Genomic DNA, 15,772 nt, shown 5'->3' with positions numbered 1-15,772 from the left:
TCAGTTTATTTAGTTTATGAGAGAGAAAGTTAAGAGGTGATTTGATCATGGATTATAAAGAGCTACATCGAGTGATATCTGATATAAGAGGGCTCGTTATTCTAGTAGACAGATGTAACAAGGTTCAGTGGTTGAAAGCCGAAGCTGAAAATTTTTTAATTGGCAATAGGTTGCAAATTTTTAACAGTGAAGGTAATTAACCTTTGCAACAGGTGACAAGGGATATTGTAGATTCAGCATTACCTGATAAATGAAGATTTATCTTCTAAAAGAGATGGGCTGGTTGAACCACAAATTATTGGACTCAATGGAGAAATTACTGGGTGGAATTCTATGGCCTGTGTTATTCAGGAAGTCAGATTAGGTGATCATAATAGTCCCTTCCGCCCCTAAAACCTGTGACTCTAAAATTGCCTTCCTCTTGATAAATGATATATAATGTTTCTCTAGGAGTTTGAAGGCGTCTTATTCATTGAACATCAAGAACAGTCATACGTATATTGGGAAGTTCTGGAATTATTCTGAATGTAGTTTAATGGAGAAAAGGTTTTAAGTTTTTTCAGTACACGTCGGTTCTAAAACACAAATGCTGAACCTTTGTTCATTTGTAGGAAAATCAGAAGAACCCTTGGAGAACTCTGAATCTTATCATGCAGCTGAGCATAGTGTCCAGAAAGTTCTTTTAGATGCCCAAGCATCATCTGGCATCCCTGTCAAGGCTACAGTTCCCCCACCTTCACAGTGGGACTGTAAGAAGAAAGCTGAATCTTGTGGAGATGCATCTGAGTTTCCCCAGTGTCTTCCAGCAGATCTTGGAGAGCAACGCAAATTCCTGACAGAACAGTGCATCACCTCCTTCCGTTTGTGTCTGAGCCGTTTCCCCCAGCACTATAAGAGCCTCTACAGGCTGGCCTTTCTGTACACGTACAGCAAAACACACAAGGTAAGACATAGCACTGGCAGAATGACTGGCCAGCTGTGTTTAAAGCTATTTATTTCTTATAAATATAAAAAGAATTACATCTTACCTATAACTAAATAAGTGGACTGAACAAATGGTTAGGAACTCCTCAGTGTTGACATGGACATGCTGTGTGAGCTTGATCAATTCACTTAGCCTTTGTGGCACCTCAGATTCCTCATCTGTAAAATGAGGATAATAATGCTTACCCACATCCAGGGCATAGGGAAGATTAGTAAATTGGACCTAAATTTTAAAAAGTACATGTGCAGAATTGGACAACTACATTCGCATGCATATGTATGGTATGCGCAAACCAATTGATGCACATACACATGCTGAGAGATCTGAATGCAAAAAGGTATGCTTTGTGTGCACACTTTTTAAATTTTAGGACTTTGTGTATATGCAGCTTTTTGAAAAATAAAAGCAGTAAATTTATTAATAGATACTTATTGATACTAGAAGATTACACGTCCTTAATATATTAAAACAAGAGGAGCTGTATTCCAGAAGGTCACTTAAGTATGGTGAGAATTAGTTCTCTTCCTATCTCCCTCAGTTTCTGGCTTGTGGCATCTCCGGGGCCAGATGTAAGATCACTGTCAGATAGAAGACCAGGTTTGGTCTCTGACTCTTGTGCTGCCTTATCTTGGGAGTACTGCAGAGGTTGGGTTCTCATTTGGGGATAGGGAAGTCTTGTGCTTCCTCAACAGTGATATTTTCTGGTCAGTCAAGAAGAGTTTTAACAGAGCTCTGAGAGGAGCACAGTTCCTCCTTACTGAAGTATTGTCATGGAACTATTTGGAAAGGGGAAGGTTATATAAGCACAATATGAAGACAGAAACATTACCTCTGCCTCCCGTCACACAGCTGAAAAAGTTCAAGATTTTGTAACCTGAACACATTCCTCCCATCTCGTAGGAATGCATGCTTTTTCTAATGACATTCACTGGACGGGTAGTGTAGTCAGGATTCTAGTTATCACTAAGTGAAGGTCAAAATAAGAATTAGGGCTTGAGGGAAATTTCTTTTCCCCACAAAACCCAAATTGCTGTGCTTGGGGTATTGCGTTTCTAAGTCTCCTGCTCCTGTAATCTGTCATTACTTCCCCCTGAGTAGACCAATTACTGGCTGTTAGAAATCACTGAGTGAAAGTCACTCAAGGATCTGATTGCAATTCCAAAGCAGACTGTGGTGCCCAGGCCCGTGGTCTTGGTTTAAACAGGGCAGAAAATGTCTTGGTCACTGTGTTGGAATTAGTGCACATTTGGCCTGAGAGCCCCAGAAGTTTCCTCCTCCAGCTTGAAGCTTCATGTGTTCTTCATGGTAGAATTACTGTCAAAGGACTTTAACTGTCATGAGTTCTCTTTCTCTCTGTTTTGAACTGTAAACTTTCTTTATTTTAAATTTAGCATGTTTATTTTGCATCCAAAACAAGTAACCATGTTTCTGCAGAGCACTGTCTCCCACATAATCAATCAGCATACAAAATGCGTTGAGCATTGATCTTTGGAACTATGGATCTTTTGAGTAACTCTTGCATGCTGTAGCATCTTTTTGTTAAGAATTTGGTGCTCATGAAAATTATAGATTGATACTGCTAGCCTAGAGGGAGGCAAAGTGCTCTACAGTCAGGTGCTGTGAAAGTTTCTTCGCCACAGTTCTGTAGTCCACCTGAATATTGGCCTGCAACACCACTGCTATTCTAGCCCTGGGCCTTTCTTGAGCAACAACTGCCTATCTTGCCAGCTTTTAAAGTAAATTGTAAAGTATCCATGAGTAATAAGTTGAAACTACCAAACTTACGTCTCGGTTGGTCAAAATCAGGATTTGAACCCAAGTCTCTTGATTTGAAAGGCTAGTGCAATGACACACTGCACTACCTTACCCCGTGGTATTCCTTCCCCACCTACACCGTAGCTTCCATTAATTGAATTTCCACTATGCACTCTAATAGCAGTGAGGGAAGGTAATGGGAGAAGGAAATTATACTGCTTGTCATAGTTATCGGGCTAAATGCACCTCCAATAACTCCTGGCTTCTTGAGCATGCCCCCTCTAGGCCTCAGGCTGTCACCTTCTTCTTGAAATGGAAACACACATTTCTCCCACTCTCAGACCAGGTGCAGGATGGCAGTCCCCTGTGTCTCAACTGTGATCACCTTACCAGGTCTGACTTGGGTGCAAACCTGCAGTTTTGTTCCCAGTGACAATGGTGATTAGTGACCAAACAGCTTCCTTAAAGCTAAGTCTTTATTTAGAACAAAAGCATTTCAGAGGAAACACATCTTAACAACAATAAAGTATCCTGTCTGCATAGCTAGTTCTTCTCTAAGGCTTACCATTCCCTAGATCTGGGACGCCCAGTTCCTTCATACTACTCCACTTTGAAGCCAACAGCTGGCTGCCTTGTCTTTTTCGTGTGTACCTATGTATTCTCATCTGAGAAACCATTGTATTGCCTTTATGTACAGTTCCCATTGAATTCAAGCATTATAGGCATATAATAAATGTTCAACTAATCCCAATACAAGTTAGATCAATGCATTCACACAGGAAAGTCTTATAACCCAATATAGAATGTTTCCCTCATTGCCCTGATCATATACAGTGTTCATGTCATTATTACATATCTATATTCATAGATTAATATATAGTAGTTCCTATGGTGTTCATAACCTTATTACAGGTGAGCTCAATTTCTGTCATACTGTGGTACAAAAATATTAACAGCACAAGAGACACCAAATTGAGCTGTAACATGTATTACTAATCAAGTGGAATGTGTCCAGCATTCAGACTGGCTATAAAGTAATTATCTAGCAAAAGATGACCAGTTTTTAAACACAGCTGGTTCTGAAAATATTTTCACACTGTTTGTATATGACAGCCATTAATTTCTTCATAAAATCCAATCATTAAGAGCAGCAATGGATTTTCACAATCTGTCATTATTGTTGCTGACAAATTGTGGTTGTATCAACTTCCAGTAAGAAAGCCTGTCTGTCTTCAAAGCAGTCGGTCAGAGGGTAGAATATCCTTGCCTGGGGAACCCCTCACGAAACATTTTTTGTTTTTCCCTTTTTTTCCTCTTTCTTTCTCTCACAAACCAACTAATTATATACACTTAGTTATTCATTATATTTGGCTATTGGCTGGGCAGTAGATCGCATAGAAGAGGATGGCACAGTAGTCTAAATATCATGTCAAATACCTGTCTTTCCTGGAACTCATAGGATTAAATCTTGTCTTTACCAGTTCAGCCCTTCCTCATTTCTAGTAGGTTAATTTCTGTGCAGTCTATACAGGGTTATATATAATTTTTACTTTTGGTGCATAATGAACTGCCACTCAACTTCCCAAAAAACTTCTATTACTTTCTACTATTATGATTGCTTATACCACAGAATTTCCAGAGGGCAGAATTTTCTGTTTTGGACCATTGATTCATATTCTTTTACACAGTTGCTGCCTCAGGTTAGCTAGTGCCAAAGAGCTAGGATATATGTGCCTCTGTTATGTACTTTGTGGGAGTTTTACCCATAAATAAATGTTAAAAGTAAAATATATCTGAGCATATGTAGTAACAACTGGAGTGAGAAGCATGCTTAGATACCATGGTGACAAGTGTGGTATGAAAACTCTGGTAAATAGATTAGGTAGAGGTGGGTTGCAGTATGGCTTGAATAGATTTCTGGTGGGGTTTCAGAGAGCTGAGAGTAATTTTAAAATGCACAAAATCTTGTGAAGTTCAGCACTTGTGTCCATTGCCAAAAATTTGCATGAGAGACAATTGTCTAGCTGCCACAGTGCATAGAACAGCAAGTTTCTCATGCACTGGTTCTTTTCACCCTTTTCTGTCATGTCTCTGTACAGCTGATTTTTCTGAAGCAGGATGTTGGTAAAGGCACAGGCTTTTTTTACCAAGTCCTTTTCAGGATCTGTTCTACATTTTGTTTGGACAGATACTCCACTTTCTACCTTTCCACCTCAAAATGTTGCCTGCTACTTGGTGGTTATTTCTTTTCATCTCATGTTGAAATCGAAGCTAATCTGTGTTTAACTGTTACATTTGTTTAGACAGGACTTTCATACTGGGTGGGGAGCACGGGGGAATATAAAAGTGAATTTTCAAAAGCTATTATTTCACTACAAACTTGACTGCCAGTTTTATTCCCCCACTAAAGCTGCTTCTCTGCCTTGCAGTGAAGTCCTAATCCTTTCTTTGTGACTTTTACCACAAAAATGAATGCAATGCCACAATTTGATCTTTATGACTTATATCTAGGATATAAAATAGGAAGGACAAGATGGGCAGGGAAAAATCAAGGCTTTGTTCACAAATATGACTAGAAAATACTACCTAAAAGACAGTGAATAGTTCTCTTTTGTTGGGGGGGTCAGTCCAGGCAGGGGTAAAATATTCTCCTACTCATAGGCAGTCAGGAAGTATATAAAAAAATTGTATATATAAAATGTTCCTCCTAATGCAAGATTTAGGCATAAGTTTCTTATAATGCCTTTCCCAGGAGGTGCTTTTTTCCTGTCCTTAGGTTTTTTAATTTATTAATGCTCATGCATTATCTATCCTTAACAGAACCCTTAACAATTTTTAACACCTGTTTGCCATTAGGAGAATGTAATATGAGCCATAGTTACATCAGGAGGCCACAGGACATGGTATAAAATGCATGAGTTGTAATTTAAAGCCAGAATCTTTGATAAAGTGATCCACTACTGAGTTGTTCATCATCACTGACTTTGTACTTAACAGTCAAATTAGTTTGTGGAAGTAGGAAGTTTTGACAATTCTCAGGAACTTTGTAGTACAAATCCAGTAATACACCAATATTACAGCTGCTCTGGGTCTAGCTTTCTATCAGCTTCAGGGACTGTTCTTTGCTACATTCTTGCTGCAAGATGACATCACAGCTGTGGAATCAAAAGGGCACTTTGAGCTAGTTGCCTTGGAATTCAGTCAAAAAGTGTCTATAAAGGACATACATCAAACAATAGGAACAAATTCTGACAATGTAAACTTGTGTAGTTCAAGGTTACAGTTGATTCCCATTCCACTTTGAAATCTAATAACCACGTTCCTCACTTTGGAGCAGATGTTGCATGGACTGGTCTACATTAGTACCCCAATTTTTTTGGCAGAAATGTGTTAATATGTTGTTGCTAGCAGTTTCTCTGATCAGTGCTGTTCTTTAAAACTCTTTCCAACACAAACAGTACAGCTCAGAGAAATTGTTAGTACCTCGTTAGTAATAATCATGTATATTTGCTGCTTGATCATATGTTAGTTCAAAATGTCTCCCTCCAGGATCTTTCATTTCTACTCTATCCCCCTGCATCTTTTACATCTATGCTGCAGCTTTAGTCCTTGGTAAGAAAAGAGCTGCTAAATAAAATGGAGCTATCCAGAGGTTATTCATAAAGATGACAAACTGGACTGCCACCTGTTTGCAAACAGCAAATTGTTCTCTTACCTGTTCAGAGCTTGTATCACCGTTAGCAATGGAAGCTAATTTTAAAATGTCTGTTGTATGGCCTATGGGTTTAGGTCACACAATGTAACAACACTTTTCCTAATATAATGGCACTTTCCAAGCCTGACATATTGGCAGATCTCAGCCCATGTCAACAGTACTAGGGATCCAATAAAATCCATCAGATAGGTTATAGTGGTGCTTCCCATGGTTTTCTCCGAATTTCTCTTTCCAAAAAAACCCCAAAACAATCCCACACAACACATCAACCTACTGCATGAAATACATAGTGGAAACTTTCACAAACAAATGACCAATAAGGAGGAAATGTTTATAGACCAAAAAAAGGTAGATTATGTTTTTAAAATAGCAAGGTGCATTGGAGATGAGGTCTTGTAAAGTACATAGCTTTGATGCAAAGTGAAATGTTGTTGTTCACTTGAGGGAACTAGAATTTTCCTATTAAATATGCCTTCTATTCTGAGTACATTCAAAAGTTCTAAAGAACCTTCAGACTACGCAACAGTCTGTTACCTGCCACCACATATATACACGTGATACCATTCCACATCAAAAAATATCTTGAAGAGCGAAACAGTTTGTTTCAGGGCTGTCAAGGGATTAAAAAAATTAATCTTGATTAATCACGTGATTAAAAAAATTGATCTCGATTAATCGCACTGTTAAACAATAATGAATTACTGTTTAAATATTTTTGGATGTTTTTCTACGTTTTCAAATATATTGATTTCAATTACAACACAGAATACAATATATATGAAAGAGTTGAAAAACATCCAAAATATTTAATAAATTTTAATTGGTATTCTATTGTTTAACAGTGTGATTAAAACTGTGATTAATCACGATTAATTTTTTTAATTGCAATTAATTTTTTGAATTAATTGCGTGAGTTAACTGCGATTGATCGACCGCCCTAGTTTGTTTATATACCACTTAAGTTAAAAATATATAAAAAGGAATAGGCTATAATCCTTAGTCTTAATTTGTTGCATTATTTGGATATTAATTTATGGCAAATTTCAAATGTGAAAAGTGGCTGTCTTGCGCTCCTAAAAGCCTGGTATTTAAATAAAAAATTTAACTACAGTAAGAATGTTTTCATATCTGTAGATCATTTGTGGGTCAGTGAAGTGTATGGCTCTGGGAAGCATTGGAATGCAACTGCACAAACGCTGCTTTAAGATCATGAGCATGGCCGCATGTTCTCCCATAGTGGAGGAGGGGCAACTCCAGGCTTCCTTAACAAACTCAAACTTGAAAATATGTTTTCTACAATTACCAAGAAGAACAACATTTGAAAGTTTTGTTAGAGCTTCTAGATTGATGCTAACCCTGCAGTGTCCTCATTGAGAGCTTTCTAGCTCTTCTCCTGGCCATATGCTGAAATGAGGAGTTGAGGGCTTGGGTTTGAGTAGTACTGGTTCTTGTAATTAGTAAAAGTGATATTTTTGCATGATGATTATCATAATTACAAGCATTGGCAGTGAAACAGACATTTTAAAATAATTGGGAGGGGTAGGAAGTAGCGGATCATTTTATGCAACTCACAGCCACCCTTCCTGTGGTTCCCGAGTTGTTGAAAGGTCGCCTTTAACACGTTGGCGTTAAGAGGTATACACTTGTGAGGTGACTCAGATTTCTAGCAGGATGATCTTTATGGTAGTCTCCTTGTCCATCTTAGTAATACAGGAAAACAGTTCTGCAAGGGACTGTACCCTGTCAGTTAGCCTGCCTTTGAATCTTGGAGTGGTGAGGGAGTGGGAGGTGGTTGTTGAACTGGAAACAGTTCTTTATAATTGCTCTGAGTCACAGTTAAATCCAGTGCTTCAGACTGGTAAGAATAAATCCCTTTTGCTTTGTCCTGGATCCCTTCTTCGCTTCTAATGACTCCATCAATTAAAAAAGTAAGCAGAGCAGAGTCTTTGAAACCTGTGAGTTGAGACCCACTCAGGTGTGTTTACTGGGTATTCCTGATTATCCTGATTTAAGGATAAGGACAGTGGAACATCCTTAGCTACACCCTTTACTCCCATTACATAGAGTTGTATGAAGATTACTGAAAAATTGCATTATTTGTCTGGATGACCTTTTTTGCTTTTGGCTAGATCATCATCATCATTTTGCAAAATATGTGGATTTCCCTACGAATAATATATTCAGTGTACATATATCATACACAACTTGAGCAGCACAAGAGCATTCCACTACAGTTACAGATCTGTCAAACTATCTGGTGTAAATCCTAGTTTCAAGAATATACACCTCTACCCCAATATAACGCGACCCGATATAACACGAATTCGGATATAACACGGTAAAGGAGTGCTCCGGGAGGGCGGGGCTGCGCACTCCGGTGGATCAAAGCAAGTTCGATATAACGCGGTTTCACCTATAACACGGTAAGATTTTTTGGCTCCCGAGGACAGCGTTATATTGGGGTAGAGGTGTATCTATAAGCCACTTCTAAAGAGTCATTCAGGCCTGGGATTTTATATATAAGGTTATAGCCTTGTGATGATAGCTTTTCTGTTTTTGTTTGTTAAAAATATTTGATTGAGGGTTTTTTTGACTGTAAGTAAAAATCCGCACGGCTGTGTGCGTTGAGATGCCAGAGATTGCATGTCACTTTCATACACCTCAGATCATCACAGATTGGATTGAAATAGATGCATGCAAGCAACGCAGAAAGTACAATAATTAAACACTTTGGCTTTTTTTGGCCTTATTTAGCCTTGAACTCTGTGTCTTTCCAGGAGCAATGTGAAGCACTAATCACTGAAACATGGGCTGCCCCATTGTTCTGTTGTTAGGCTGGCAATTCTGGTTCACTGCTTTTACAGACTCAGCCATTTATGAGAGAGTCTTTTCGCTGCCAGAATATTTTTGAAGTGTAAAATAATACAGCAGTCTTCTTACATTCTCTGCTAGGTAGCCAAATGCTGATGTCTTGTTCTTAAGAGGAAGCCAGTCTTTTGATGTGACTGCAACCCAGTGTAGTTTCAGTGCATAAATCAGTAGAGAGCTGACATTGCAGAAGTGGCAGTTTGGGTTTGGAGGGTGTAGACTGACCTATGAGGGAAAATAAAATCTATGATGGGCGTTTCCAGCATTTAGAGTAAGTAGAAGTGGAGTTTAAGATCAGACTTGAAAGCACCTACTTTACTATGGTGGCTGGTGCTGTTAAATACCATAGATAGAAAAACAGGCAGATATATCTGAAAGGGAAAGCCCAGAGTTGAAGTGGACAGGAAACACTAGGTTTGTTGTTTCCCGGCTCCATTCACAGCTTTTTTTGGGTTTTTTTGCATTTGATGTGTGAGAACAGCGTAAAAGGTATTCATGTGCCTGCTTCTTGAAAGATGTGAAGAGCTGATTGTAATAATTGTCACTTGTGCTGTATGCTGACTTCATTCAGAACAGAATGGCCACAAACATCACACAAAATAAACTGGGTTTAGTTATTGTTCACGTGGCTTCTCTGTTTCACTACCAAAAGCAGTAAATGAACTGTTCTTTTTGGAATTTCCATATTGTGGGCTAGATCTCAATATGGTGTGGCTAAGGAGGAGAATAATGCAAGGGGCCCTCTATGAGGCCCCCAGCCCCTGATTTTGGGGGCATGTGGGTGCTAGGAAGTCCCTGGCATAAATCAGAGCCACTTAAGACTTCTGCCAGTAGCCCCAGAGGCAGTTGTCACCTGGCGATTGCCAGGGCATAAAGCAACCTTATCCCCAGCTCCTTTTTTCTAGCCATGATTCCTCTATCAGGAGATGTGGGAGAGAGATAGAAGGTGACGTAGGAGCCAGTATGGTGGCTCGGTGCCAGCCCAAGATCTCCTAAATTGGGGCAATTCTCAAGTGACCAGTTAAGTTGACTTTAGTATTGTTTGGCACCACCATAGCAGTGCAAAGCAATCTTAATGCAGGGCAGAATCTGGCAAGAAATGTGTCTTTCACAGTTCATTGGAAAGCCAGGAGGTGTTCTGTAAAGCATGTATTGTGAGAGATGTTGCCATCAATTATTTTAGGTTCTACAAGAGTAAATTTTAATACAAGATTCACACGATCGCAATACCTTAAAAATTAGTGTCTACTGAAACATCAGACAGCATGGTCAGATAATAGCATTGCTGTGTAAATGATATATTATAGAAACCTTCAGATGAAATGGGCAACGGAGAGACTTTAAAAGAAAAGTTACCTTCTCTCTGATCATATTCTAAATGTAATTATGATACACCTTTACCTCAATATAACGCTGTCCTAGGGAGCCAAAATATCTTATCGCGTTATAGGTGAAACCGCGTTATATTGAACTTGCTTTGATCCACCAGAGTGCGCAGCCCCTCCCACCCCCCCCCGCGGAGCACTGCTTTACCGCGTTATATCTGAATTCGTGTTATATCAGGTCGCGTTATATCGAGGTAGTGGTGTATATCCACCTCAATATGACAATCAGCCTAGTCCATGATAATAAATTGCTGCACTTTTATACATTTTCTGATAGCAATGCAACTTTAGGACCAATCCTTCAGCATGCTGAAATCAATAAGTGTTTTGCCATTTTTTTCAATAAAAGCAGGAGCAGGCCCTTTTTTGCATAGCTTCTTTTATATCTTTGGTTTTCTACTGTCTGTAACTTAAAAGGCTTTACAGATTTGTATCATAAAAGTCAGTGCATGGTTATGGTGTAAATTGCAGAAAACAGTGCTATGGAGAGAGAGCATGGTGAGTTAAAGCATTTTATTTTCCAGTCATAACACCAGTAAACCTTTTATTATTCATATGTCTCTGTGGTAATAAATATATGTACTGGTCCTCATAAAAGCCAGAAAATGCCTAATAGTATTTGTAAAGTAATGTGCATTTGTCTCATACTCAAGGTAAGCTCTCCAAATTCTGTCCAGTGTCAGATGCTGTAATTACAGATGCCCGATATCTGTTTCTCCCTAATTTCTAACAATCTTTCTAGTTTATCTGAAAGTGCTTTTGACCCTTAGCAGCATCTGATTGACATTTCCAACATTATGCTTTGTTACACTTGATTCTAGAAACAGTAACCTGTCCAGAGGTGAGACTCCAATTCTGAAAAGACACGGCGGGTTTCTGCATGATTATTATAACTAAAGGACTGAAAGAGTTTGCAACTAGATAGGGTTTATACATGAGTTGTGCATATTTCAATAAACACTCGCAGGATGGAAAGGAAAATCAGCAGAGAAATAAGGTAAAAATCAGTCTAGAAAAAATCAATAATGTCCACAGAAGATACATCAAGAGGAAAAAGGTTAAGGTGGTATAACCAGAATACAGTTGCAGGATATACCTGGGTTAATCAGATTTATGGTTTATATATGCAGCTCCAAGGTCCATAGAAAGAACACCACAGGCAGGTTATAGCATTGTCACATGCCTCTCAAGAGCTATCACTGCATTCTCTTCCTTGTTCTCTGCCTTTTGTTTGCTCTACAGCTCTAGTGCTCTGGGGAAAAAACAACCCAGTGCTTAACTGCTAAGGAAATCATGGAATGATTGAAGAAAAAGTAGAAGTAATCCAAAGATTTAGCTTGTCAGTGAAACTTTACAATTAATAATTGTCCCTTCTGTTAGTACTCCTGGGTGGCATGTTTTGCCCAGGGCCAACAGCTGCTGTTCTTCTGACCAAATAAAGGCTTTATAAAAGCTTTCATATTCATATGTTCATGTCAGACATTGAGTTCTATTGAATCATATTTTTTTCTTCCTTAGCAGACTGACCCTGCAAGATCTTACTCTCAGGAATATTTCTTATTCTCACATGTTAAATGTTTGTGTGTAAATCAGGATGCAAATAGGGTGCTTGCCAGACCAGGCCCTAATTTCTTAACTTATAAAGCCAAAGTATGGCTTATCTACACACACAAGGTGTACTCCTTTAACTATACTGGTATAGCTAAGGTGTTACAACATACCTAGTGGGGGCACAGTTATACCAGTATAAAGTTGCGTATAGCCGTATAGCTTATTCCCCTCAGGAAAAAGGAGGAATAAGCTACATTCATTTAAGGCACCTTTATACTGGTATGAATGTATCCACACTAGTGGTTGTACTGGTATAATTATTTCAGTTTAAAAAAAAAAAAAAAATAACCAAAATAGTAGTAACAGTTTGAAAAAAAATCTATCTGTAGACCAGGCTTTAGTTGACAGAGCAATGGTGAGCTTTCTTGCCATCTGAAATATGAACATTTCATTTTCTGACTTGGTCTCTCATTTTTAGGGCTGACAGGGTTTGCAAGTGTAGTACATTGAAGTATGGTGATTAGGCACACAGACACACATCCTAGGCAACCAAAAAAAGTGCTGGCAGGGAAACTGCTAAATATTCAAGGGATCTGGCTAGCTGTTTAGTATTTGTGGACAAGAAATTGGTATTAGAAATTAATGACTTTTTGTTCTGAGTTTGGTTGCTATCTAATCCTTTTACATTGGTTAATGAAATTATGATTAAAAAATCCATATAGTCAATTTTTTTAAAAACAGGTAGAAAATATGTGTGTAACTGAGGTGCTCTAAGTGACAGGAAATGGAAACAGACTTCAGTGGCATTGAGGAAGCACAAAAACGACTCTGAAGTCAGCGCAGAATATGAGGGTATGAGACTGAATTTGAAGGTTATGGGGGATTGAGTAATTCGCTGCCTAGTGCCAGGGCCAGTCAGTCTTAGGGCTTGTGCTGTTAAACCACCGTGTTTTCTGTGTAAGAGGTTTTTTGGGGGAGATGGGATAACCTCTGAATTACATTAGTGCCCAAAATGCACAAATATTAGCTGAACTAAGTCTGGCTGCCATTAGACAGATCTCTCTGGAAAAATTATAGCTGGTAATGTATAAATAAAAGCAAGAGGATGTTTTGTACTTTTACCTGCATTAACAAACCGTTCCTCTGTCTCCTACTCATTTTCTTTCTTACTTGCTTCTGTAGAACCTCCAGTGGGCCCGAGATGTGTTGCTAGGCAGCAGTATCCCATGGCAGCAACTGAAGCACATGCCAGCACAGGGTCTCTTCTGTGAGAGGAACAAGACTAATTTCTTCAATGTAAGTTAATATTGTTGACAAACATACCACTACTTGGACATTTTAACACCTGCTTCTCATATGGAAGGTTTGTTGCGAGAGAATGATGGGAGAATTTAACAAGAGAGGGTTGAAGGGGCAGCAAGGAGAAGTTGGATTTGTACTACACCACAGGAGGGGCTGTAGTACAAAGGAGGGCAAAGGAGAAGTTGGATTTGTACTACAGCAAATTTACGAGTGTTGTCCCATCTAAGAGGATGCATGCATAGCGCTTATTCCTTATAACAGGGGTGGCCAACCTGTGGCTCCAGAGCCACATGCGGCTCTTCAGAAGTTAATATGTGGCTCCTTGTATAGGCACCGACTACAAGGCTGGAGCTACAGGCGCCAACGTTTCAGTGTGCTGGGGGGTACTCACTGTTCTGACACAGGCCCTGCCCCCACTCCTCCCTTCCCGCCCCCTCCCCTGAGGCTGCAGTGCCCTCGTTCCCCTCCTCCCCCCCCAGCCTCCTGCACGCCACGAAACAGCTGATCAGGAAGTGCAGGGAGGGAGCGGGAGGCGCTGATTGGCGAGGCTGCCGGTGGGTGGGAGGCACTGGGAGTGGGGTGGGGGAGCTGATAGGGGCTACTGACATAATACTGTGGCTCTTTGGCAATGTACATTGGTAAATTCTGGTGGCTCCTCAGGCTCACCTCTGTCTTATAAGCTTGAGAAGCGATCATCTTACAGTATTAACATGAATGGGGGCGGGAGAATCAGTGGCTTGCCATCATGTGATGGTCACTAAATGCTGCTGGGATGAAAACTGTTTAAAATTCTAATTCTGTTCATCTCTGCATGTGCATGCGCTCTGTCTCTCTCACTTGGGTAAGTCCTTTTGCACTTTTTGGAACAACCAAAAATAGTGCCATTTGTTCAAAGAATTGTTGAGGTTGGGGGAGAGTATTGAAGTCCTGTATCTAAACATGAGCTACTTTGTCAGCAAGAACAGGAGTTCTAGGTAATCTCATGAAGCCCAGTCTCTAGCAGAGTCTCACTGTACGGCAAACTAGCTGTCTATACATATGTAGCCAAGGTGTCTTTTAGGTCATTACAATGCTCAATGTTTGCTTCACTGTTTAATACTATGGTTTCCTGTACAAAACAGTTTTCTCATGAGAATTGATTTTTGCTTTGCATCTATTTAAAACAAACAAAAAGCCCTCTTCTGAAGACCATTTGCTGTTTTGTGCATTCTGTTCTCAGTAGTCCTCATAGAATCATAGAAAATCAGGGTTGGAAGGGACCTCAGGAGGTCATCTAGTCCAACCCCCTGCTCAAAGCAGGACCAATGCCCAGACAGATTTTTGCCCCAGATCCCTAAATGGCCCCCTCAGGGATTGAACTCACAGCCCTGAGTTTAGCAAGCCAGTGCTCAAACCACTGAGCTATCCCTCCCTCCTGCAGAAGTTTCTTTTGATGTATAGTATGTGCCCTTCTCTGTAATCTACTGGAAGAGTATTAAATGAAATTTCAGGTGTTTCAAAACTGTATCATGGACCAATCTTAAATTCCATCTCCCTCTCTGCTCCTGAAGAGAGGTTTTTGTTATAAAGACTGCCATGTCTGGGAGCGTATAGACTTAGCAGTTGTGATGTAGTTGTTGAGGATGTGTCTGTGTGTCATGCTATTCTCCTGCAGTGCCTGCCTGCTTTTCCTACAAAAATCTTGTTCTGTAAATGCTTAATCCTGCAAACTATTGAACACACTGGCTCTGATCTAGCAAAATGGTTAAGCATATAGAATCATAGAAATATAGGACTGGAAGGGACCTCAAGAGGTCATTTAGTCCATCTGCCTGCACTGAGGCAGGACCAAGTATACTTAGACTATCCCTGACAGGTGTTTGGAGGTTTTTAAAAACAGGTTAGACAAAGACTGGGTTTCCACAGCCTCCCTTGGAAGCCTATTCCAGTGGTTAACTAGCCTTCTAATTAGAAAGTTTTTCCTAATACCCGATCTAAATCTCCCTTTCTTCAGATGAAGCTGATCATTTTGTGTTCTAAATCCAGTCCTCTTTATAACGGCCTTAAACACATTTAAAGACTTTTATCAGGTCCCTCCTCAGTCTTCCTTTCTCAAGATTAAACATGCCCAGTGTTTTAAGCTGTCCTTATAGGTCAGGTTTTCTAAACCTTTTATCATTTTTGTAATTCTCATCAGGATTCTCTTCAGTTTGTCCACATCGTTCTTAAAGT

At 39.6% G+C, this 15,772-nt stretch overlaps 1 protein-coding gene across 7 annotated transcripts in view; it reads left to right on the top strand.

Moving 5' to 3' along the window:
• The window catches only part of CABIN1 (calcineurin binding protein 1), a 204,319-nt gene that overhangs the window by 76,838 nt on the left and 111,709 nt on the right, over positions 1-15,772 (top strand). For all 7 annotated transcript variants that reach the window (XM_054006388.1, XM_054006393.1, XM_054006392.1 and 4 more), the window contains 2 exons: positions 612-943; positions 13,442-13,555. In XM_054006388.1, the coding sequence (XP_053862363.1) occupies positions 612-943; positions 13,442-13,555 (446 nt within the window). The remainder of the gene's footprint in view (positions 1-611; positions 944-13,441; positions 13,556-15,772) is intronic.

Source organism: Malaclemys terrapin, chromosome 16 (genome assembly GCF_027887155.1).
Source record: "Malaclemys terrapin pileata isolate rMalTer1 chromosome 16, rMalTer1.hap1, whole genome shotgun sequence".
NCBI lineage: Eukaryota > Metazoa > Chordata > Testudines > Emydidae > Malaclemys > Malaclemys terrapin.
The sequence above is the reverse complement of the archived record's forward strand: the minus strand, read 5'-3'. Positions and strand labels throughout refer to the sequence as shown.